Source organism: Sinocyclocheilus grahami, unplaced genomic scaffold, assembly GCF_001515645.1.
Source record: "Sinocyclocheilus grahami isolate Dianchi unplaced genomic scaffold, SAMN03320097.WGS_v1.1 scaffold136.1, whole genome shotgun sequence".
In the NCBI taxonomy this organism is placed as follows: Eukaryota; Metazoa; Chordata; class Actinopteri; order Cypriniformes; family Cyprinidae; genus Sinocyclocheilus; species Sinocyclocheilus grahami.
In genome coordinates this window covers 460,284-487,740 of record NW_015505315.1, presented here as the reverse complement: position 1 = coordinate 487,740, position 27,457 = coordinate 460,284, and the positions used below count along the sequence as shown (strand labels likewise).

The window sequence follows — 27,457 nt, the reverse complement described above, 5'->3', positions numbered from 1 at the left end:
GAGACACATAAACAACATCTATGCATGACAGTTGACTTTTTACAAATACAAAACCCAACAGGAACACGCTGTCTACAATCTTTTGAGGAGTTCTCAAAATGAACAGTAAATCATTCTAACCAACTCTACATTATGGCATTATAGCAATATATTTGACACTGATGATATACACTATCGTTCAAAAGTTCGGGTCTGAAGGATTTTTTCAGGTTTTTGAAAGGAGTAATAATCATCTTTACTGTAACCTTTTATCAATTAAATGTGTCCATGTAGAATCAAAGTATTAATTTCTTTAAAAAAAATCTTAAACTTTTGAAGCCCTAGTGTAAACTACAGTAGACTTACATAATTAACATTATCTTAGTAATTTTAATATTCATGCTTTTGGGGTGTTCCCTTCTAGAATACCTCAATTTCCAGTTCCTGAGTGCGGGGGTTGTTGATAAGGAAGTGAAAAGCCTCCTCCCACAGTGGCTCACTAGTTTTAAACCTCACCTGAAAATCAGGAGCAAAACAGGACTGCATATATGTGTATTTCTAGTCTTGAACATGTTAAAGCCGATTAATGAATGTTACCTTGCTTGTGTACATCTTTTGTCCTACAGTCAGTTTGACAAAAGGATTTGGATCTATGCTCACTTTTTTCCCAGACTGTTGAACAAAAATAGAAAGAAAACATTCAATTGTACAGTATGATATGACATACCAAATATGACAGTCAACAAATTCTACTTCAGCTCTTTGGTAACATGAGCTGATTATACTAGCCTGGTTAATTATAATTACATTATAGCTCATTTAGCCTTTTAAAAGTCATGTTCTTACTACTAGTGCTTCGTTGTAATAAGGTTATTTTAAACTCATCTATAAAAATGTAAATACCAGCAATCTAAACACAAAAAGCCTCTTGTTTAATTTTCTCAATTCAATAAAGACATGAATAAATTAAGTAAAACAACTTGTACAGTAGTATTCTGTGTTTTTCTGTCAATATGGGGTGCTGTGTGTACATTAATGAGGAAAAAAAATTAACTTAAATGATTTTAGCAAATGGCTGCAATATAACAAAGAGTGAAAAATGTAAGGGGGTCTGAATACTTTCCGTACCCACTGTATATAAAGTATATTTGTACTTCTATAACATCTGCTAAATCTTTAAACACATGCAGTGGGGCATGAAGGAAGAATACATAGGAGAAGCAATTAAAAAAATAATCCGAAATCAAAGAATGAAACAAATAATAAAAGACGTGAAATCATGCTTGGGGTCCAGATGCAATGCAATGCTTGTTATGCATGTCACTGTATAAACGGCACGCAGTCTCAATGTACCTTCAGGCCTTTATAAGGGGGTTTGCGGCCATCAGGGTTAAAGTCAAGAGGATTGGTCTTTCCACAGGAAGTATTGAGAGAAATTGAGAATAGGACGGTTAACATACAGCAAGAGGACAAGCAAGAATGATAGTTCGATTGGTTCAGCCTTACAGATTTCTAATAAAAATTACAAATACATATGCATATCGAATCAGTGTAACAATATTGGCAGGGACAAAAAGAGGAGAGAAAAAAAAGTTTTGTCCTTTCTCTTTAGACTGCTTACTAAGTCTAGATGAGGATACATCAATCATATGTCTAAGAATGACCAAGCTGAATTTAGATCAATCATGTGACTTAATGTGACAGTAAAAATGAATGGGTGAATGAAAGCTATATATTTAAACCTTGGCTTCTGACAGTCTGATTAAACACAAAATACATGTAATAAAAATATACATACATACTCAGTTACTGAGCAATTAGAATGGGACAAAGAAATGTGATGCTCATAGTTTATTGGATGACAATTACAAGCTACACATGCCCAACAGGCAAAAGTGGAAGTTTGCATGCATCAGATCAACGTACTCTGTGTTGTTTGTTTGTTACTAAAGAACAGCTTGAATGGAAGCAATGTCTACACACAAGGTTAGATAAACAGCTACAGCTAGATCAGGAGAACCAGGATGCAGATTACTGGCAAACTCACAAATAACGTTCTATAGAGAGAGTCGGGGTTCTCACAAAAGACTAGACCAGAGGCCCTCCTCTCCTTTAGGTTTCCACAGCCAAAGCTGCCCTCAAAGACACTCTTACAGTAGAGGAGGGAGGCACAATGTAAAGCATTAATAAAGTCGGCACTGTACATCAGTCGTCGCAAACTAATAATACATCATTCTATGGCCGCATAATCAAAAGGTGTCAGTTAAATAACAAACATTCCTTAAAATGATGTTTAGCCCACAAATTCCAATATTATTTTGGACTCCATTGATTTTCATTGTATGCACAAAAATAGTTGGACTACAAGATATCTTATTTTGTGTTCTGCAGAAGAAAGCAAGTTTTGGAATGACATGAGGGTGAATAAATGATGACAGATTTTTCATATTTGGGTGAATAATATCTTCAGGGGGAAGCAAGACGATAATTGCACCTTGCAAGATACAGCCTGGGGAACAACATCAGCGCATGTAAATCATTAGGGTGTGTAAATCTGCAGCTTGTTCACATTTGTATTCATATCAAAGTAGACTATTATAGAACATAAATAACACTTTCAAGCATTTCATAAAAGTAGAACATAAAAATAATGAAACTGAAAGTAAACAAAAATGTAAAACATGTATCTGCTGCAGGACATCAGAAAATATTGTCCTATGACAGATCCTCAGACAGAATCTATGTACACTCATCACTCTTGTTCTTACCGGCAAATTACTGGCAGAGTCCAGGTAAACAACTAGCAGAGCGGAGGAAAGATTTTCATTAGCCCTTATGCTCCTTAATACCTAATAAGATAGAAAAGAGCAAATGATGATGACAAAAATGAAATATGATGTTTAGCTAGTGTATGTTTAATCATGTCGGTGTCATTCACTGATTGTGTATGTGTATACCTGGTATTCCCTACATTATGGGGACCAAATGTCCCCACAAGGATAATAATACCAGTTAATTTTGACATTTGTTTGGTCCCCATGAATAAACAAGCTTATAAATCATACAGAATTAAGTTTTTTGAAAATCTGAAAATGCAGAAAGTTTTGAGGTAGGTTTGGGTTAAGCGGATAGAAAATATAGTTTGTACAGTATAAAAGCCATTAAAACTATAAAAACCATGGAATGTCCCATTAATGATAGGAATGCCAGTGTGTGTGTGTGTGTGTGTGTGTGTGTGTGTGTGTGTGTGTGTGCGCGCACATACTTGATCTAGTTTCTCAGCACTCGGGTACAATGACAGCCACTCTAATCTCAGATGAAGTTTGCCTGTAGTAACTTCTTCCAAGTCAAACCACTGCAGAAAAAAAAATGTGATTAGTGCACTGGAATGCCAGATATGGGCTTAAATGACATTTAATTCATTCCAAACCAGTGATGAAAAACTACAAGTTCAAAAGAAATGACACAACTGGTCTTTCTTTGGGAAAAAAATTTAATTATCAATACAGGAAAATGTCTACATCTAAGGAAGCACAAAGTCAGTACATTAATAAGATAAAATTATGTTTGAATGTACTTTTACATATTGTGGAAAAAAAGATGATCATATTCCTGTTTTTTTTTTCTGTGGCTTAATAATTCATGAATCAGAGAGTTAAAAGCGGAGGCAGTGTTGTGAATGATTGGAATGAAAACAAAATACAAAAACAAAAACTTAAAATCTACTTACAATACAGCCAACAAATTTGGAAATTCAAAGTCAGTTCATTAATGAGAGGGTGCTGAAAGAGAACTGGTGGTGACGTTTGTTGTGAGCTGTAAATTAAATTAATCTAAACAAGAGTGTGACTGCATTACCTCATCAACCTTCTGTTCTTTATGAAGCTCACTCAAGTCAATCATTAGACTGGAATAAAAATAAAAGAAACATTATACATCTTTATAAAGTTCTATAACAGATATCATTGTAAGTTTCAGCTCTATAAATGAATGTGGCACCTGCCCAAGAAGTCATCTTTATCTGGGTCTTCATCGAAGAGCTCAATTTCCAGATGTTGTCCTGAATGTTCATATACTAGTGCCTAATGATGAAATGCATTTCAGTCTTACGAGCACAGTAAATGTGCATGTGTGTGTATATATATATACATAATAAATATACACAGTACACACACACATATATTATATAAACAAAAACAATTAATCGCGATTAATCGCTTGACAGCACTAATTTTGACAAGATTTAAAGGAAAATGTGTAGGTAATATAGATGCACAGAAAATATAAAAAAAAATATGTAAGCATGCCAGTGTGTGTGTGTGTGTGTGTGTGTGTGTGTGTGTGTGTGTGCGCGCACATACTTGATCTAGTTTCTCAGCACTCGGGTACAATGACAGCCACTCTAATCTCAGATGAAGTTTGCCTGTAGTAACTTCTTCCAAGTCAAACCACTGCAGAAAAAAAAATGTGATTAGTGCACTGGAATGCCAGATATGGGCTTAAATGACATTTAATTCATTCCAAACCAGTGATGAAAAACTACAAGTTCAAAAGAAATGACACAACTGGTCTTTCTTTGGGAAAAAAATTTAATTATCAATACAGGAAAATGTCTACATCTAAGGAAGCACAAAGTCAGTACATTAATAAGATAAAATTATGTTTGAATGTACTTTTACATATTGTGGAAAAAAAGATGATCATATTCCTGTTTTTTTTTTCTGTGGCTTAATAATTCATGAATCAGAGAGTTAAAAGCGGAGGCAGTGTTGTGAATGATTGGAATGAAAACAAAATACAAAAACAAAAACTTAAAATCTACTTACAATACAGCCAACAAATTTGGAAATTCAAAGTCAGTTCATTAATGAGAGGGTGCTGAAAGAGAACTGGTGGTGACGTTTGTTGTGAGCTGTAAATTAAATTAATCTAAACAAGAGTGTGACTGCATTACCTCATCAACCTTCTGTTCTTTATGAAGCTCACTCAAGTCAATCATTAGACTGGAATAAAAATAAAAGAAACATTATACATCTTTATAAAGTTCTATAACAGATATCATTGTAAGTTTCAGCTCTATAAATGAATGTGGCACCTGCCCAAGAAGTCATCTTTATCTGGGTCTTCATCGAAGAGCTCAATTTCCAGATGTTGTCCTGAATGTTCATATACTAGTGCCTAATGATGAAATGCATTTCAGTCTTACGAGCACAGTAAATGTGCATGTGTGTGTATATATATATACATACTGTATATACTATATATATATATATATATATATATATATATATATGTGTGTGTATTCACCTCATACACCTCATTCCATTTGGGGTGCAGACATTCTTTGATGGTCTTGCTTCTAAAGAGCTGATTGCTAACCAGCAGCATGCCATAGGGGTCAGACTTCCCTTTGATCAGCCCGCCCAGATATGTATCCTTAACTTCCAGATTCTGAGCTTCAAGAAAATGAATCCTTAGAACTCCCTAATGAGTGTTAGAAAGAATACAGCAAAGACAATGAGAGGTTAATGAATATTAATATGAATAAACTTCTGTTGGGTTTGATGAGATGCGTGAGTGTATTCACCTTTGGCATAGGGAAACGAAGCTTGGCCAGTTCAACCTCACCTATCAGTGGTACAGTGATCCTGTTAGGCAACACCATGTAAGTGCTGATAATATCCTGGATCATGTGGTCTGAAAAGCCACTGCCAAGGAAAAATAAATAGAGTTACATGAAATTTTGTACTTCTAGATATTAATCAATCTTCAATGCAATGGACAGAAGTGTAACTCTCTCAGAATACATAATTTTGTGGGAAAAAGAAGATCAAAATTGTGGTTTAATAATTCATACATCAGAGAGATGAAAGCAGAGGCAGCATTATGATTGACTGGAATGAAAACAAAAGACTCAAATAGTTTGGAAAAACTTCAAACTTACTCAAAATGTTCCACAGAGAACGTTTCAGTGGCAAGCAACCAAAGCTGTTTAATGGTGTCTAAATGAGTTTGTGTTACTACTACTAGCTGGTGTTGTCTTAGAAGTTGCCTTAAAACAAAGTCTAACTGAACTCCATAGATGATTTTATAAAAAAAAGAAGAAAAAACAATCCTGTACCTCCCGGATGTATTGCTAACCACAACAACCACATTCAAACGCCACCTTGCTGACTAAACCAACAATGTGACAAAAGACAAAGATCATCTGACACTGTTTATTTAAGTATGTTTTTGTAACATTAGCATGAATACATTTTCTACATTTCAGCAGACTCCTACAGCAGCATGTGGTGTGACAATATATGCATCTGTCTGTCCCAGCACAAATGCACCCCGACCTTGTTCAAATACAAGCACAAGCAGGGGGAGAGGCAATGGAGAGGAAACACACAGAAGCCATAGTGCCATTTAGAGGTTTGTGCTGACATTCCTCAGCTCCCCCCTCTCTCATTTGAACCAATACTCCTGTCTCTGGGCAGCTGACTGTCTTTGTTGAAAAGCCTGTAGTTTTGTCAGTGCCACCTGGGTTTCCTCAAGTCATCTTAACACACAAACACAGGCAAGAAGGCAACATACTGTACAGAGAGTTAAATTATGTTAGCCATAATAATATACAAATGCATGTTTGTAGATGAGAGAACTTTACTGCCATATATATTCGTAAGATTTAAGTCTTATGCATGCTGATCTCTCACTGCATACAAACAGCACACACCACATTAATTTGCATTTATTTATAAGTAAATACACAGACGAATAACTATGAACAAGTGAATAAATACGTTTACAGTCCAAGCCAAATTTAGACAATAAATAACTATTTTGTACTGTATAAATGTTCTGTATTATATTACTATAGATTTCAGCACATTGTATAGTATTGTGCTTTGCTCTTTTAAAATTCAAGTTAATCACAACTATTACTCATTTTGAGCATGGCTGTTGTCAACGCCAACTAGCTTTCATTTTCATTCAACAAAAACACAAAGAAATCGGGAAACAACTGAACAAAGACATGTATAACAACAACACCACTATTAAGCAAGTGCCAAGTGTTTTTTTGTTTATTATTCAAGATGAATAAATTCATCATGGGTGCCAAAATGGCAATACACTTAATCATTATCTTTTATGCAATGACAAAAAACAAAAACAAAACAAAACACAATCGTTCTAGTATTATGTCTAATTTAGTTGCATTTTACTGTACTTTCCTTTCCAAAACATGTTTTCTTTGCATTTCAAATGATTTTACACTGCAGCAGGCAAGTTTAAATAGATGGACATTTAAACTCATAAACAACCAAGGACACTTCTACAAGGTAAAAGAAGCATTAACCATCTTGTGCAATGTTGGCATACTTATAATACAACACACAAAAATAAGCTTCGAGGTAAATCCAATTGATCGCTTCCCTGGAACCCAGCTCATCTACACGATAATAAAACATGACACTCAACCGGACTGATGCAGATATGAGTTGCAAACTATGAATCCATGACAGAAAGCTCAATGCTTGTTCAACACGTAATATTATATCAACATCCGACATACAGTTAAGCTTGAGTAACTACTGTAGTACATAAAATAATTTCTAAAGGTGTTCTTAAACCCCTATGGCCATTAGATAATCTTAACAAACTTTAAGAGCTTTAGATGGGGGATGCACAAGGCAAATGTATTGATTTCATGAAGATAAAAGACTTAATCTTCACCAACCTCCCAATGGAAATTTTATTAAATAAATTCAAACTCTTTAGCCTGATTTATTTATTTTTATAACCTCCACTTGCTTATCACATTCTGTCGCTAAATTCTGTTTCCATTCATGCTTTCAATTACACCCATTCTTTGTTTTACATTTGCCTCCAATATGTTTCTTCCAAAATGCTTTCTCATCTCTCTTGTCAGCAACACTTGACATTCAATCTCCCAAATTCTGTGATGAAAGTCAATTTGATTGTGAATTACTTTCTCTGTAATAAAAGAGTACCAACATTCAGTGGGTAACAATATGCCAAACAGAAATCATAAACAACACCATAAAAAATGAAAGCAAGAATGACCGTGATGATCATAACTCTCTTATTGATTTGCTTGCTGAGCAGACGCAGTTGCCCAAACATCTTCATAATGCAAGCATAGCGTTCTCTGAGGTTACAATAATCACTCACCGGTCCAGCAGTGGGACACCACAGATACACTGCATTGGGGTATTATGGTTGCCTGGAGTGACAGATCTAAGATCAGAGTACTATTCTTCAGTCTTACATTGGCTGTATGATGCAAGGAGCATGGCTGACATGTGAGCAGCTCTTGTGCAGTGAAGATCCAAAGCAGCACCAATAAACTTTAATAGTCTAAGACAAGCACTCTCAATGCTGCAGTGCTAATGACCATAGCCTAATGGTACTTTTGTTTGTTTGCAATTAGGATTATCCAGACATCAAGCTCCCAAACAGCATCAACTAGTGTAATTATTCGGTTTTTCAGAAACAGGATACACAAAACATAATGCAAACAAAATATACACAAAATTGTAAATAGGCCTACATACATATTTAAACTCTCTTAGTGAAGGAGCTCTTCACTATACTAACTTATAAATTCCTATGGACCACCCCTGTCCACAGTAGCCTGTGTTAAGAAACAGCTAGAGGGGTGTAATCACTCATCCGCCTGTGTGTGTGTCTGTGTGCATGATCAGCACAACCAGAAGTGCAACACTCATGAATCTGCTCCAACTTTTACTGCAGACAGTATGTTATATCAACACATATAAGATATTTCTAATCTGCCATTACAGAGGGCACTGAGTGGCTATTGAGACTATTTGAAAACATTGTTTTAGTTAATAATTCCTAGGGAACACACTGAAAAAATGTGTTCCTTGAATCTACATGCATTATGCATAAATGTAATTATTCTAATTTAATTGCGAATGTAATGCAGGGTGATACATATACATATACATATACATTTTAGTGAACACTCTCTCATAACCACTAGCAAGTTTGATACTGGATGTCACTTTTATTATTATAAAAAAAAAATCCCCAGTTATATTACTACTAAGTTTCATCACATAGCCAAGGGAAGAAACAGTGCTCAATATTGGTTTATTTTATTTATTTTTTTAGTAAAATGCCAAGGGTAGTTGTTCTCTTTACGAAAACAAGTAGCATTAACCTGATTATAAAGGTAAGGTTTTAAACTAATCAACCAGCTATCTTTTATCAAGTGCACCAGACCACTGAAAAATTTGGATATGTATAAAATATAAAGTTATATAAATATCTATTACATAGCCACTTGCGCGTTATTAAGGTTTGTAAAGACATTCATATAAAGCCACAATTTAAATGTCAACAAAACTAATTTCAAGCATTTAAGCATAAACTTTTATGTGTGAAACATAAATTTAGTCAAGTGTGTTAGACTGATAATATAAACTGTTTAGGTAAAGTGGCCAAAAAGGTAAATTCATCACTACTCAGTAGTGAGACAGTTCAATTATAATATGTGTAAAAGCTTTAGTTAATTAAATTCAACATACGTTAGAGAGAAAGAAGAATGTCTTACATTGATTATGCACTAAGACTGCTGAACAAAGGCTCTTTCAATTATCTCCAATAAACAGGCCTACATCCAAGTACAACTAAATGAAGACAAAGCAAAAGAAGAGGTCTAGACTCCATGTTTTATAAATCTATGGATGAAAACCAAGAGGCCCTTAAATCAAATCTGAACCAGAAGCCTAACCAACATGAAAATAATACAAATAAATCACAGTTTATATAAAATGCCTTGCAGGACTAAAATAAACTTACAAATGTATTCCAAGAAACAAAGACTGTTTTTAAATACTAAGTAAAAATGTAATCTATTGTAGGAAGAAAAAGTTCACTTACTTAAGCCCTGGAATGTCCAATATATTTGTGAGGCCTGTCCAGTTTATGTCCAATAGCTGAATGAAAAAGAGAGAATCAAGCATATAGATAACTTAAACACACTGCTAACACAGAGAGAATACAGGTATATCTGTTCAGAGGAGAGAAACAAGCACAAACCAGACAACACAAAAAGACAAACAACAATAAAATATATCTAGACATGCCTGAGGCTGTAATTTAATATCAACTTGGATGTTAAGTCTCACTCTAAAACCAGCACATAAATAACAATACTATGTACTGTTTGTTACTGCAATGAGAACAATCAGTGTCCCAGTGCACCAGAACATAAACAAGAAAGAGGGAAGGATGGAAAGAAAAAAGTACAGAAATACAAACCATCCATTATAATGGGGATAGATGTAATATAAAAATGTTCTCTTAGCCTCTTTTCCTCTGTGAATTTCAGTGTCGCCCACACTGCAGAAGGAATATATGAAGAGAAGCCACCTCTGCAGTGCATCACAAACTACAGTCAGACCGCAGGACACTGGACACCTCACAAAGGACTCAAACTCAATGAGGCAGGTGTAGGAAAACTCAATAAAGCCTTCATTCAGAAACAGCAGCAGAATGTGAGCTAGAATCAGGCTGAGCTGTGATAACCTGCTGTGAAATTATCCCTGCTACTAAACTGGTACTGACAGACTGTAGAATCTGGGTCACTGACGCTGACTGTCTGCCACTGCTATACACACGTGGTAGAACTGTTAAGATCATTTTATGCTGTTTAGCAAACCTTTAAATAGAATCTCAATCCTGCAGCTCTGCAAAAGACAAATGTCTTTAATAACTTTCTCTTCCTTTATAACTTTTTTAAAAATGTTTTCATCTAAACCAACAACATGTATGTTAGACCCTATTCCATCTAAGCTCCTAAAAGAGGTGATCCTCTTCTGACTATTATTAATACGTCATTGTCATTATGATATGTCCCCAAAACCTTCAAACTGGCTGTTATTAAGCCTTTCATTAAAAAACCACAACTTGACCCCAAAGATCTAGTTAATTACAGACCGATCTCGAATCTCCCTTTTTCTGTCAAAGATACTAGAAAAGGTAGTATCCTCACAATTATATTCCTTCGTAGAGAAAAATGGTATCTGTGAGCATTTACAGTCAGGATTTAAACCGTATCATAGTGCTGAGGCTGCTCTCATTAGTTACAAATTACCTGCTCTTATCATCTGATCATGGTTGTTTCTCTCTATTAGTGCTACTGGATCTTAGCGCTGCATTCAACACTATCGACCACAACATTCTTTTGAATAGACTAGAAAACTTTGTTGGCATTAGTGGAAGTGCATTAGCATGGTTCAAATCGTACTTATCTGACCGCCATCAATTCGTAGCAGTAAATGAAGAGGTATCATATCGATCACAAGTGCAGTACGGAGTACCTCAAGGCTCAGTACTAGGGCCGTTACGTTTCACGCTTTACATGTTACCCTTGGGAGATATCATCAGGAAACATGGTGTTAACTTTCACTGTTATGCTGATGACTCTCAGCTCTATATTTCTTCACGGCCCGGCGAAACATACCAATTTGAAAAACGAACAGAACGTCGATATAAAAAACTGGATGACGAGTAATTTCTTACTGCTAAATTCTGAAAAAACAGAGGTGTTAATTATCGGACCTAAAACTTCTGCATGTAATAACCTAGAACACTGTCTAACACTAGATGACTACTCTGTCAATTCTTCATCATCAGTTAGGAACCTAGGTGTGCTTTTTGATTGCAATCTTTCCTTCGAAAGCCACGTTTCTAGCACTTGTAAAACTGCATTTTTCCATCTCAAAAATATATCTAAATTGTGACCTATGCTCTCAATGTCTAATGCAGAAACGTTAATTCATGCGTTCATAACCTCAAGGTTAGATTATTGTAATGCTTTATTGGGTTGTTGTTCTGCATGCTTAATGAACAAACACCAGCTGGGCCAAAATGCAGCAACTATAGTTCTTACTAGAGCCAGGAATTATGACCATATTAGTCCGGTTCTGTCAACACTGCACTGGTTCCCTATTAAACATTGTATAGATTTTAAAATATTGCTAATTACTTATAAAGCCCTGAATGGTTTAGCACCTCAGTACTTGAGCGAGCTCTTATCGTATTATAGTCCTCCATGTCCGCTGCGCTCTCAAAACTCTGGCTATTTGATAATACCTAGAATATCAAAATCGACTGCGGGCAGCAGATCCTTTTCCTATTTAGCGCCCAAACTCTGGAATAATCTACCTAACACTGTTCGGGAGGCAAACACACTCTGTCAGTTTAAATCTAGATTAAAGACCCATCTCTTTAACCTGGCTTATACATAACACTATTACTCAAATCTGTTAAAGGATTGTTAGGCTGCATTAATTAGGTCAACCGGAACCGGGAACACTTCCAATAACACACAATTTACTTGTTACATCGTAAGAAGAATGGCATCAACGCTAATATTAGTCCGTTTCTTTCTAATTCCGAGGTCACTGTAGCCACCAGATCCAGTCCGTATCCAGCCCAGATGGTGGATCAGCACCTAGAGACGACCTCTACAGCCCTGAATTTCAGCGGAGACCAGGACAACCATGAGCCCCAGAGACGGATCCCTAGTGAAGACCTCGTCTCCTAGACGGCCATCGGGACAAGACCACAGCAACCAGATGAGTCCTCTGCACAATCTAACTTTGCTAAAGCATGGATCAACCTGGTGGTTTCGTCTGGCCAGAGGAAACTGGCCCCCCGACTGAGCCTGGTTTCTCCCAAGGTTTTTTCTCCATTCTGTCACCGATGGAGTTTTGGGTCCTTGCCGCTGTCGCCTCTGGCTTGCTTAGTTGGGGACACTTAATTTCCAGGGATATTGTCGACTTGATTGCAAATGATTGCAAAGATACTATTTAAACTGAACTGAGCTGGATGATGACATCACTGAATTCAATGATGAACTGCCTTTAACTGAAAAAGAGTGTCCTTTTGCATTGACACACTATTTTCCTATTTGATACTGTAAAGCTGCTTTGACACAGTTTTCCAACTCCCCAAAGTTCTTATATGTGTCATTGCCGTTGGATCTGCTGCAGTGATTGAGGATACCCTTCCTCGATTAACTGACCTCATGTCAAATGCATCTTGAAAATGATCAAATATCCTTCATAGGCCATTAAAGTTGACTTCATGGAGTGCATGGAAAAAAATATGGTTGGTCGAGGTCAAGGACGATCTTTGTGGTTTTATGAGCACATTAAAGGGATAGTTCAATAACAATTCTGTCATCACCTTCTTATAACATTGTATAACATTCTTTCGTGGAACATAAAAAAAGATATTCTGAGAAATGTCTCCGAATATGTCCATACAATGGAAGTCATTGGGATCCAATGCTGTTTGGTTCTCAACATTCTTCAATATATCTTCAATCATGTACCACAGAAAAAACAACAACAACAACAACAACAACATGAAAGTGAGTAGTTTGGGTGGATTATACACTTTAATATTAAACAATGCCCAGAAACATAATTACTTGTATTGTGTATATGTACTTCCATACTAATTCCCACACAATTCTAATACAGTAACAACACATAGGCCTACAATATTTAGAAATAAAAAACATCTCTCCATTTCTACAACATCTGTAGATATATCTCAAAGTCATTCAGCTGCCCTTGGACTGACCGCAACATGTAGCTGATGGAAGTAAAACTAATTCTTTCTAGATGTCTTCTGCATGCACTCATTACTAGGACTCTATGATGTACTTTGAAAAGTTCAAATATTTCCTGCTGTTTAACAAGAACCAAGTCACTGCCCACTCAAATTCCACACTGACTTCTGATCTTATGCCTTATCTTCTTTCAGCATTCACAATCTTATCTGATAGCTGTCTCATCAGATATCCTTAAGACACTCTTTCCTTAAAATCCTTTCTCCCTAACACTCACCCATGACTTTGTATGTACAATATAAACATATTTATTCACATTTAAGTTTGTACAAAAAGCATCTCCTAAAGATATATATATATATATATATATATATACAAACAATTTCAAGAGCTGTATCTCATTATGCTGTATAACATATAATTTGCAATAACTGCAAATAACAGCATTTCAGAGACAATGCTCCTTTGTATGCTGTGGCAAAATATATATTTTTGGGGAAAATGCTCACATTCAAATCCAAGTTAAACATAGGTGCAGGACAAGAGGCAGCAAAAGTGAAAAAGGGAATACATGTCCACACACTTATATTACAGTTCCAGACTTCATCAGAAACAAAGCAACTTCAGTCTTCATCAGGCAAAAATACAGACAATATTATCAAGGTAGAAATAAATTGCTCGTAAACTCACTGGCTTCTTGAGGAAGAAGAGGGAAAGAGCACCAACCAGCGGCATATTCCCCAAAAGTGGCTCAAGAATCACCCGCAGAACTCCATGTAGCTATTCATACATGCGGCCAAGCACATACACAGAGAAATTGACAGACACATCACATTACATTTTGAAACACTGGTAAGTATTCTCACAAGAGGTTCGGTGTGTACCTTACTCCAATTAAGGCAATATGAAATATTCTCAATTAAAAAAGCTAACAAATAAAATAAAATTGGCATTCACCAGATTATATTAATGAAAGCATTGCTGCCTTAATTAGGAACAACCCACTTCATCAGCCTTGGAGACCTCAAATAGAATGACAGAACTGTGTTTTCTTAATATCTGTCTTATTTTCCTTCTAAGGATGGATATTCTTTTCTGGAAAATGAGAAAAAGATTTTTGGCGTGAGAGAGCAGCGCTGTCAATCTAACCACTGTGTGCCCTAGGCTGATGATGAGTGTTTCAGGATCCTGACACTGATGCATTTATTATTTTGCTTCTGACAGCATTCTTACATGCTCTGTAATAGACATTTCACCTTCACAACAGAATTATGAGTTTCTGTTTTGAACAATCATCCATTACCAAAGAGCTGCTAATGAGAACAAATAACTCAAGGGAATGCCCTGTCTCAAGTAGTCCTTAATCATAATATGTGGAAGAGGTTATACAAGGTCAGTCAGTGTATATATGAACTGCTTTTTCTGATGATTTTTCTTACTTGTTTTCTTACTCTATTTTTATTTCTTTCTTATTTGTAAGTAAAGCACTTTGAATTGCAATTTGTGTGTGAAAGGTGTTATATAAATAAACTTGCCCCACCTTACTCACTAATTTGAATTTCGTGACATGTAAAACACAAAGTTTCATTAAAATGTTTATTATATTATTGAAGATCTTTTGCCAGTGGCTAATTATATAATAAGGGCTCTTAAAGCCATGAAATGTGCAATTTTTTTCTGGAACCAAGTTTCCATAAAGCAAGCAGCCTCAGACTGCCCTGTGTAACTATCGTAGAGATGAATGGGAATGCTAACAGCTCTCTTCAGGTATTATAGACCTCCTTGACATATAGTAAAAAATACATCATACATAAACACAGCATGCTGTCACACAGGGAGTTTAATCTGCTATGCATTTAATGCGACAGAATGAAATAAGTCCATAAATCATGTACAAAACGGTCATTGTGTGAGCATGTGTGTATATATCTGATCATGCACTACAAACAGTAAAAGGGCATTTTAGTATTTGGTTACACGCCTCCCTATAAATACACACACACCCTTTCTGTAAAAAATAAAAATAGGCTCCGTTCTACAGTCGAATGGATTCCTTCCATGAAACACGTGGTTGCTTCACAATATAGGAAAGAGCTTCCCTGTATCCAACAAATTAACTCTCTGGCCTTGGCTAACATAATCCATTGGCTCATGGAGACAAACTCAATGGAAGATGCCATACATAACAGAGCTGCTGTGTATCTGTTGTGAACAAATAACAGTGCAATCCTACTGCTGTATGCGGCACAAGAGCAGAGAATATCACACTATCAATGTTTTATGAGAATATATAACAATATACCTGTATACTTTTGATCCCTGCTCTACAGTAGTACCTTTTGACATCCACATCGATTTCAGTATTTCCAACATAGCTATAAAAGGAAAGAGAAATATTAAAACCAGAAAAGTTAAATAAAAGATCAAAAGATGTCAGCATAGCATATATTATGTGATGTCACCTGATCTGAAGGTCCATGATGATCTGCCGTTTGTCCACGTTCTCAGAGTAAACTTTGATCCCATTGATTCTGAGAGGCTGTGACAAAGATGAGCACAGATGCCCCGTCAGGGGGTTGACATTTCTTTAACCAGCATGCATTCCTCCACAGAGCCCTGACAACATAAACTATTTCCATCTGACAGCTGGTCAGCTTTTCCAAAAGGTTTAAATTTCTTATGTCAACCTTCCTACTCCTGATGCAATATATAGCTTTTTAGTGCAATGTTGTTTTAGTGTTAAGTAGTTAAGCAATGTCTTATATTCAATAAAATGATGGTCTTACACTGCAAATTACGTACGCAGTCTTTGAATGAAACATAGTTTTACAGACTAACTAGATCAATTTATTGATATATTTATAGTGTAAGAAATTATAGTGTATTGACCTTCAATCTTCTTATTTATACATTTTCTCTGGGAAAAAATGATGTAAACTGTTTATTTGTTTAGAAATTTTACTTGCTGTATAAAAGAAAACACAATGCATGGATGTTTCATGCCCTAGCAGGGTATAATTGTTACGAATCCGGTCCATGAACTTCCATCCACTTGCCACCAGAGGTCGCCCTCCCATGATATTGACTCTCACACCACACAGACTGTTACACATCACCCTGGACTACATTTCCCATACCCCATTGCACTAATCACAAGCTCACCTGAAACCAATCACACACAGCTGCTACCAATAAAACACACTATGTAAATCAGTCTCACACCACCATGCAACGCTGAGTATTGTTTGCGTTTATCGCTCTCCTAGTGGTAGCACATTACGGAGTCAGTTTCCTGCCCTAGTTTCTAGCCCTTAGTGCCTAGTCTTGTCTTGCCTGCTTTCCTGTGTTACCTGATTTTTGCCTGTTTATCTTGGATTAACCCTTTGCCTGCTGTTTCGGACTGTGTTTGCACCTCGCCTGGACTACTGCTAGTGTTATTGGATTTCCCTTCTTGTCAAGCCCTCTGGATAATGTTCGCTGTCGACTGACTTGCACCCGGTTTGGATTACTCTTTTGTCTTGCCCTCAATATACCTGTTTGCCATCGTCACAACCTTGCCTGTTTTTATGACCACACCTTTAAATAAAAGTTTTGCAGATGGATCCGCACGTCTCACATCTTGTTCACCCCGTAACAATAATGGCATTGGCTGCATTAGCCAAATACATGATTTTCACAATGAACTGTTTAGAGAGGCTTTTGAATTAATGCTTAGTTACATTTGCAGAGTTGTATGAATAATAATAATTGCTGTTAATATTGTTCATCAACTGTTTTATTACGTCTTAAATTGATTTTTAATTGAAATTGACGGCCATCGGGACAAGACCACGGCAACCAGATGAGTCCTCTGCACAATCTAACTTTGCTAAAGCATGGATCAACCTGGTGGTTTCATCTGGTCAGAGGAGAACTGGCCCCCCGACTGAGCCTGGTTTCTCCCAAGGTTTTTTCTCCATTCTGTCACCGATGGAGTTTTGGTTCCTTGCCGCTGTCGCCTCTGGCTTGCTTAGTTGGGGACACTTCATTTCCAGCGATATCGTTGACATGATTGCAAAGATATTATTTAAACTGAGCTGGATGCTGACATCACTGAAGTCTTTAACTGAAAAATTAGTGTTTACTATTGTCATTTTGCATTATTGACACACTATTTTCCTAATTAATGCTGTTCAGTTGCTTTGACACAATCTGTATTGTTAAAAGCGCTATATAAATAAAGGTGACTTGACTTGACTCGTCTGCTGAAGCACAGTCTTTTCCAGTGTTGGGAAGGTTACTTTGGAAATGAAATGGATTACAAGTGACCCCATTTAAAATGTAAATGCTAAAGTAATTACCTTTTTTGATTACTTTTCTAAGTTTCTAACGATTGTTTCTTACGACTGTTAATCATTTGAAATATGTAAACCAGGCAGGGTTAAAGGGTTAGTTCACCCAAAAATGAAAATTCTATCATTTAATTACTCGCCCTCATGTTGCTCCCGATATTAATTTAAACTGAGCTGGATGTTGACATCACTGAATTCAATGATGAACTGTCTTTAACTGAAAAATTAGTGTTTACTATTGTCATTTTGCATTATTGACACACTATTTTCCTAATTAATGCTGTTCAGTTGCTTTGACACAATCTGTATTGTTAAAAGCGCTATATAAATAAAGGTGACTTGACTTGACTCGTCTGCTGAAGCACAGTCTTTTCCAGTGTTGGGAAGGTTACTTTGGAAATGAAATGGATTACAGATTACAAGTGACCCCATTTAAAATGTAAATGCTAAAGTAATTACCTTTTTTGATTACTTTTCTAAGTTTCTAACGATTGTTTTTAACTGTTAATCATTTGAAATATGTAAACCAGGCAGGGTTAAAGGGTTAGTTCACCCAAAAATGAAAATTCTATCATTTAATTACTCGCCCTCATGTTGCTCCCAACCCATAAGACCTTCGTTCATCTTCGGAACACAAATTAAGATATTTTTGATGGAATCTGAGAGCTCTCTGACCCTCCATAGACAGCAATACTATGATCAACGCAAAGAAACATAGCAAGGACACCTGTAAAATAGTCCATGTGACATCAGGGGTTCAACTATAATTTTACGAAGCTACGAGAATACTTTTTGTGTGCAAAGAAAACAATAATACAGATTCTAATACCAGATTCTCCTCTCAACCCTATTGGAAAATGGCATCTCAGGAACCGCACGCCAGTGGTTTGAGTCTTACCTCTCAGATAGGTTCTTCAAGGTATCTTGGAGAGGTGAGGTGTCCAAGTCACAACATCTAGCTATTGGGGTGCCTCAGGGCTCAGTTGGACCACTTCTCTTCTCTGTCTACATGGCATCACTAGGTTCTGTCATTCAGAAACATGGCTTTTCATATCACTGCTATGCTGATGACACTCAACTCTACCTCTCATTCCATCCTGATGATCCGATGATAGCTGCTCGCATCTCAGCATGTCTAACAGACATTTCTTGTTGGATGATGGACCATCACCTTCAACTCAACCTGGCTAAAACAGAACTGCTTGTGGTTTCAACAAACCCATCACTTTATCAAAATTTCACCATCCAGTTAGGCTCATGAACCATAACTCCTTCAAAAACAGCTAGAAACCTTGGAGCCGAAAAGAACACATGTCACACCTCTGTTCATCAATTTGCACTGGCTACCAGTAGCTGCTCACATTAAATTCAAGGCATTAATGTTTGCCTACAAAACCACCACTGGCTCTGCACCCATTTACCTAAATTCATTACTTCAGAGTACCCTCTAGACGCTTGCATTCTGCAAGTGAACGGCGTATTATTGTGCCATCTAAAAGAGGCACAAAATCACTTTCACTGACTTTTTCACTAACTGTTCCCTCCTGGTGGAATGACCTGCCCAAATCAATCCGAGCAGCTGAGTCCTTAACCATCTTCAAGAAACGACTAAAAACATCTGTTCCACCTTTATTTGACCCTCTAACTCTAACACTTTCTATTCTATTTCAATTATACTTTATCTAGATCTATACTTTATTTAAAAAACAACAAAAAACAAACACTAGCTTTCTATTTTTTCTATTCTATCTACTTGTTTTTCTTTGTTTGTGTGTGTATAATATATAAATATATATACACCTTGCTACGTGTACTGCGTTAGGCTAACCGAGACTTGTCATTTGCACTTATATATTGTTGCTCTTTTGTTAGTTTTGACTGCTTTTATTGTCCTCATTTGTAAGTGGCTTTGGATAAAAGTGTCTGCTAAATGACTAAATGTAAATAATAATTTATTCAGCAGTTCTTCTCCCCGAGTTACTGTCTTCCGCCATTTTGGAGAGTACCCCAGAACATCATCTGTGCTGTTTATTTTCAGTAAAAAGGGCGCGCATGCTGAACTGTATTAATATAAGCATATTATTCCGTGTCATAAACTCCTGAAACATTGGTCAATGCAATTTGGGAAAGAAATCAATCAAATCACTGTGTGTGAAAATATACAGATGTAACCTCTTTTGTAACCACGAAATAAAGTTAAGTGTAGTACAGATTGACAAAATCACTTCAGGATAGTTGAACACATTTGCTGTGCAGCTAATCTTAAAATGGGTAGATGTATAAATCGAATTATTGGCCATCGAAAGTTAGAGATCATAAAATTATATTTTATATATATAAAATATAATTTATGTACAAAAAAAGAACAACAAATGTCTAGGTGAACTACACTAAAAATAAATAATTATAAATATATAATTAAATAATTACAACAGAAAACCTTCTTTGGTGGAGTGCAATAGCATGTACTTGAATTGTTAAAAACACTGCCATTCCATACTTCAATTGTGCCTATCCTTCACAACATAAAATATCGCTAAAATATTTATATAGCAATAAAATCCATTGCGCCTATATTGAGGTTTATTAAGTGAATGAGCTAAGCAATGCCTACTGATTTTTTAATTTAAAAGAACTAATAATAATAATTATTATTAGGGACAGTGGTTAGTTCAGGAAATAATGTGGAGAAGAGGTGGAGACTCATGTCATCTGTCTGAGCAAAACCACAAAATGTGGCCGCATGTGGACTCACTGCACAGCCATGGTGACAAAACTGATGTTATTCCCTTTCAAGATTTCGCTCTTGGCTGAATAACTGGATATGTTAAATCACAAGCTGACTGAGAGAGAAAGGAGCCAAAAAAAGGTGTATGCAATATGTTGGTGTCTATACAGTGTGAGCCAGACTGGGCCATAGCTCCATAAAATACAAGGCAGTATGACTGATGTTATATTAAACATCATGAACAAAGATTTGCATGTTCTCTAATAGGATGCACTTTGTAAGCATTTAATTTTTATAGGCAGTGAGAACTCTGTACGCATACATACCTTATCGCCGAGATCGATCTTGGTGAAGCTGAATGTACTGAGGTGGGCATTGGCTTCTTTGATTGCTGGCTCGATTGTTTCTTTAAACAGCTTCTCCACAAACTGACACACGTAAGGCCACATCTGTTTCACTGTCTGAAAGGCAAAGTTCAAAAAAGTACCTGCTCAGTACTATGCAACTGAGTAAACTGAGGCACTTAAGGCATCTTAATTTCTTACTATTACTGACTTAAGTATGATAAATAAGCTGCTCTGAAACTCGTTAGTTATCAGAAAAGTTTAACTGTTGTTTTATACCCTCTTGACTACATTTGCTAAAAACAAAATCTTCAGTGTGTGTACAACACATTTTTCCACAACAAGGTTGTGACACAAGGTTCACAGTTTTCATTTAAAAGGCTAGAGGACATGTTGTAACTTGACTAAGTGTAAATACTCCAGGCATTTGGAAACTATTCTCCATGACAACAGAACAGGTAGCCATACTGGGAAGGCACAAACAGAAATATTAAAAAAATTAATGTAGGATACCATGTCTGAGAGCAAAGAAATAACATCTAAAACCTTTGAAATAAGTTAGCGATGTAGATAGTCAAATAATGAAAAAGAGACAGAATTAATTATATCACATGTATGAGCTTTAAAATGCATGTGTGAAAGTTTAGGTTGTAATATTAGTATGATACAGTACTGTGAGAGTTTTTATCCTTCTCAGTTTTGTCATGTTTAAAAACATCAGTGATTCTGCAGTGTTTCATGTAAATAGTTTTGCATGATTTTGAATGTTGCAGACATTCTTTGCAGAAGCATGAGGCCATTCAGGCACATAAATTACACCGCTGGGCAAAATGTTAATGAAATATTCAAATCCGGCATGTTTTTGAAGGCTGTGAGCCACTGAATGTATATGTATAATGAATATTTTAAAAAGCCACTGATTTTGACACAGAGGGTGAAAATGGTTGCTACGTGTAGTGTAACATGAGCAAAGCACACTGGATTATAGCACCAGTGTACAACCAATGTCCCCCCCCCCCTCCCCCCACATAGAGAGCGAGAGAGTATCAGATTCCAGAATATTGACTGCAGACCCATGCATGTATACGAGAGTGCTGGATTATGATTACTTAGAAATTATTAAGAAACAGGCAATTATTATCTAATAATTCTCTCACCTTATTTAGCCACTCAACTCTCTCCACATCTGGATAATGAACCTGGTGGAGAGATAGACAATTATATCATATTAATAAAAGAGAGAGGGAACAAGACTGCTTCTGTAAATGTGCTGTAAATGTGCTGCGGTGTCTTTGAAGAAACCCCTCAGGCTATTACACACATGCACATTCTTGGTTAACAGATGGCATAAAAAATTATAATTCAATGTATGACAAAATAAAAAGACTTCCTGTCTAAACATGTGAAAGGTTCTCTATACCAAAAAATGGCGCCCATGTGTATTCTCTCCTTTTCTTTCACTTCAGTGGTATTATCATGTCTATATGTAGAGCAATAGGGTCAGGGATGAGCATAGCTGCAGTCAAATCCCTGTAAGCGTAAAATGCTTAGCCTGCATTTGTTTCATGCAGTGGGAGGGACCAAGGGTGACCGTGATTTCACCAAATACAACATGTTCCTGGAACAACATCCAATCAACCAATCAGAATTGAGGGATCATTTTTCAGGAAATATCTGTTTTAGGCTTACAATCATGGTTAGGTGCTTCTACACCCGTGTTAATCAGCTATCATTTCACTATAATTTTAGGAATACATTCTGGGTAGGGTTAGGTTTAGGGGTAGGGATTGGGTTAAGTCTATATTTTTGGACAGTAATGTTGATCCAAGATCAACAAAAGATGTTGATCTTGGAACGTGTCTTATACTTGGCAAAATCACGGTGACCGGGAGCAAGATGATACACCAACACTGCACTTTTTTCCATTTCTAAAGCAGTGCCATACAATAAAAATCAATGACATCACTGGGGTCCAGCATTTTTGTTGTGGGGTCAACAAAAATGTGGGGTCCCACTGACTATCATTATATGAACAATAAAGTTTCTTCAAAATATATTTTTTTGCGTTTTACAGAAAAAGAAGTCACACAGGTTTGAAACGACATTCTCGCATAGCCAGATCTTCAGACTGACGGCAGAAGGTCTGGAAACCTTGGACACTTTCAATGGCCAAGGACCACCCAAGAGGCCATATGGCTGACAGGTAAAGCAAGCAATAACGTTTCATTTTGTGCTGCGTCATGTTTAGGGGCGTGAAAATGTCTCCACAATAACAGACCGGTGTGTAAAACTCTTGGACGTATTTTAAAGATTCTATGCCGCGAACTTTACATGTTTCACGTACTTTTATAAATCCAGCTTTTAGATGATCCTGATAAGTGCTCATTGTCACAGTTGTAAACACGACGGATTTCTTCTTTCATGAGGGGGTTTGGCGTCACGGCATCATTGTTTCCAGGCGGAATGTTAAAGAACGCGACACGCATGTCTCCCGGAATTCTTGTATAATTTAACCAATCAGATGACGACTTCGAAACTCCCGAAGCGTTTCCAATTTTGTGTGCCGTATGCATCAGATGTTCAGCCAGCGGTCTATGGCCATGACGTTTGAGGCCGAGACTAGGAATGACATGGCGGTTAGTAAATTATGTCAGAATCAGAATCGGGTGAACTACCCCTTTAATTTATCAGGTATCAAAAACACAATTTTTTTCCACCCAACTGGCACTGTGATGCCACAAAGAACTTCTGAGATTATGGCTACGTTGATACTCCATGCCTTATTTTGCTCAGATGCATTTTTTTGTTTGGACATTCACATATTTGTAACAGATTCAAGTGTGAACTGGTCCTGAACGATCCCACATGCACAAAAGAATAGCAAAGACATCACACAGCATACTGTCATACAGAAGTAAATGTGGAGGCCACTGAAGTCAGTGTTTATGCATTCATTTATAAGATGATGTGCAGCAAGAGCCAGCAAATTTGTGAGCAGGCAATAGGGAGGACAAGGATGAGGAGAAAGAGAGCAAAGTTTTTCCTCATATAGTCTTACCTCAAGTTTTGATTGTGTTGAGCTGTAACTGTAATACTTCTATAACAACTCACTTTCTCTCCACTGAATAGCTTTGCCGCTTTCTTCCACATTCTGGTATGTAAAATCTTTGCAGTGACTCCCATTAACTGAGAATTTTTATTGAATGTTAATCATAAAACTCTCATGATTTATGATATGACCATTCAGACTGAGGTCGCAGCAGACCTCTGACTTATGACCGAAAGTGGCCTAAACCAAAATGAAAAAGATCAGATTTCATGTGGTTTGTGCTGTTCACATTGCTATAAAAACAAAACCAGATCTGAGTCTATTAGCAAAACAAAAAAACAGGATTTCAGACACTTTTGCCTGTCTGAATGTAGACTTACTGACCACAAAAGGACCCTGTAATTTAACATCTTACAACTGAAACTTTAAATTACAAACAAATGCCACACACAAGCAAAACAAATGTATAGGACACATTTGAATCTCATCACTATGGTAACACAGCTGCAAAACCATAAACGCTTCTCTCCAAGACATTAAGCAAAAGCTGAAAGGAAAATCTCAGGTAAGCCACATCAGTTTACCTGAGAATACAACACTCTCAGCCTGAAAAGAGAATGCGTTTGTGGCACCCATAAGGCTAACCTCCTTCTGTATGTCCTATAAAAGTAACATTGTAATCTCAAGAGGCAAAATGGGGATGTGGGACTTCCGTCTGCAGTGCAATCACTCTGAATTTATTTTAATCGCAAAACAGTGTTGGTGCACAGCACTTTCCTCAGCAAGCTCTCCTACTGACATATTCTAGTATAACCATCAATCAGGGCAAATAGGTTTGGACACAGCTAGATCTACTACACCCAGCACTAGACTTTGGGTGTCCCTCCAAATTGAATACTGACTATTTTGTTTAGTATTAAAGATATGTGGGAAAGACACTGAAAGTTCCCATGGTAACTGTGTTTCTATGGTCACTAGAGATCTCTGAGGATTTCTCAACATCGACAAGACCATAGACAGATATCTATGAGAATGCTCCTTTAAAAAAAAATCTGTCTAGAGATGAAACAGATTGTAGAGTTACCACAGTAATATAGAGATGTAAAGACTATGGATTCTTGACAGTGACATAATTGAATGAGAATGTGATATTCTGTGATGTTTCAAAAAAGCTTGTCCCTATCTGTTTCAAAAAAACTTGCTTGTGATCACTGGCATATATTAGAATGCTTTTAAATGCATTTACATATTTATTTTGTAACATGGATGCAACAGTATATACTTTGAACTCTGCAATGCATTTAATTAGACATTAGTAGCAAGCTTGAAGCTTTTAGGCAAGAGATAGACCCATGTCATTTAAGACAGCACTTCCAGAGAACCAAGAAAAAAAATATATTTTCTTCAGGTATCACACACTTTCCAGGGACCACAGAGAAACTGGACAAACAAGTCATCAGTGTTTCAAAAGATACTTCTTGGTTTAAAAGCATGGCACCACAAAATGTGAATAATCACAGAATCCATAACACCACGGTTGTGAAATATTTTCTTTAAAAAAACAACAACAACTTCAAACTCATAAACCAGTTCAACAGACTTCTAATCTCACACAGACAAGTTTACTCCTGCCAGAATGTAATTTGATTAAGGCTCCAGAGCAGTTGAAGACTAAATGAAGTAGATATGGTAGTGGGTCGGTATGAGACCATGTAATGAAAATGTATCTGATAACTGACTAACACTACACTACACTTAATATGACACTTTGGGTGTCCATCATTGGAAATCCCATATTGATTGACCACTTATTTATTGGGGGGGAATCTAACACTTTAAAAACACACCCAGTTAAAATGTGAAAAAAAGTAAAGAAAAATACAATCATATGTCCTTATTAACAAAAGTATTTCACAATAAAATTACATATAATGCAGAAACCAGTTCAACAGACTTCTAATCTCACACAGACAAGTTTACTCCTGCCAGAATGTAATTTGATTAAGGCTCCAGAGCAGTTGAAGACTAAATGAAGTAGATATGGTAGTGGGTCGTTATGAGACCATGTAATGAAAAGGTATCTGATAACTGACTAACACTACACTACACTTAATATGACACTTTGGGTGTCCATCATTGGAAATCCCATATTGATTGACCACTTATTTATTGGGGGGGGGATCTAACACTTTAAAAACACACCCAGTTAAAATCAGAAAAAAAGTAAAGAAAAATACAATCATATGTCCTTATCAACAAAAGTATTTCACAATAAAATTACATATAATGCAGTTTTTTTTGCCATACATGGTAAGGTAATTACAATTAACTACTTCATTGTTATTTACAGTTTTACATGCTGCAGTGTTACATTTTTATAAACTGCAGGTCAGTGAATCCTCATTTTCAACTACGCAGACTGACCTTGGTCCTCACCCGTCAGGTCAAAATATCTCATTACATAACATATATTTACTTTGTTGCACTTGGCTTTTGATCCCAGCCATGATGAGCATAGGCTCAAGATAATGCTTATATACAAGATAAAAATAGACAGAAAATTGGCAGAGACACATGCTGCATCATTTGGAATAACACTGTTCACCTTCACAGGCGAAAGGGCAAAAAGTCTTGGTCTGCCTCATGACTGACAGCCTGGGGTCAGCTGGGATCCAAACTTAGTCATGTTTCATGCACTCAGAGTTTGCTGAATGGACACAACATTGAAACCAAACAAGATGTCCTAATGTAATAAACCTGGATGAAGCAAAACAACTCTGAACAAGAAAATATATTGTGTTTATCAAATTTCTAACTAAACAAGTTGTCCATCAATCTCATCAAATTCCACTAAAGACAACCCATTCTGTCTTTTTAGTCCAGCTTTATAATTTAGAGAATAAAAATAAACTCCCTCTTAGTTTTCCGTTCTTTCTAGCGTGCTCTCTGTGATGTTTTGAAACAAGTTAAATGTTATCAATGAACGCCGAGTTTAACTCACCCATGATGGTAACTCAGTTGCCTCCAGCTCCTGTTTAACTGTGTCCTCTTGCTCAAAAAACGAAAGTGCTCTATTCAACCTAGTGTTCTTACACCTAGTGTTTCTTTTCCAAAAGAAAAATATAGTGAGGGCGATTAAAAGCCAACTAAAACTGAACTCAAAATAACCCAAGACATATATGGGGAAGATAACGACGAAGGTCTTGGCGAACTGCAGCCACGTGCGCGTCAGTTCGCTGGTGCAGGACGCGGAGTCCTGGCTCAGCTCCGCGGGTGAGGAGGAAGGAATCGCCCCGTTTGTCGGTTCAGTTTGTCCGCTATCCTTTTGTCCCGAGGCACCTGCTGTTTGAGAAAGATTTCGGCGCACAGCCGTCATTATGTCCTCTGTCATGTTCAGCGCGGACG

General features: G+C 36.7%; 1 protein-coding gene across 3 annotated transcripts in view; it reads right to left on the bottom strand.

The window, feature by feature from the left end:
- LOC107591000 (extended synaptotagmin-2-like) overlaps positions 1–27,457 on the bottom strand; it is a 45,390-nt gene that overhangs the window by 5,011 nt on the left and 12,922 nt on the right. For 2 of the 3 annotated variants that reach the window (XM_016279982.1, XM_016279983.1), the window contains exons 2-17: positions 27,054–27,443; positions 22,161–22,202; positions 20,986–21,120; positions 16,063–16,139; positions 15,903–15,975; positions 14,291–14,380; positions 9,895–9,950; positions 5,567–5,687; positions 5,287–5,463; positions 5,075–5,157; positions 4,934–4,982; positions 4,341–4,430; positions 2,748–2,828; positions 1,333–1,389; positions 577–651; positions 409–495 (exon numbers count right to left, since the gene is read on the bottom strand). In XM_016279982.1, the coding sequence (XP_016135468.1) occupies positions 409–495; positions 577–651; positions 1,333–1,389; positions 2,748–2,828; positions 4,341–4,430; positions 4,934–4,982; positions 5,075–5,157; positions 5,287–5,463; positions 5,567–5,687; positions 9,895–9,950; positions 14,291–14,380; positions 15,903–15,975; positions 16,063–16,139; positions 20,986–21,120; positions 22,161–22,202; positions 27,054–27,443 (1,683 nt within the window). The remainder of the gene's footprint in view (positions 1–408; positions 496–576; positions 652–1,332; positions 1,390–2,747; positions 2,829–4,340; positions 4,431–4,933; positions 4,983–5,074; positions 5,158–5,286; positions 5,464–5,566; positions 5,688–9,894; positions 9,951–14,290; positions 14,381–15,902; positions 15,976–16,062; positions 16,140–20,985; positions 21,121–22,160; positions 22,203–27,053; positions 27,444–27,457) is intronic. The other variant, XM_016279984.1, reaches the window with a different exon arrangement.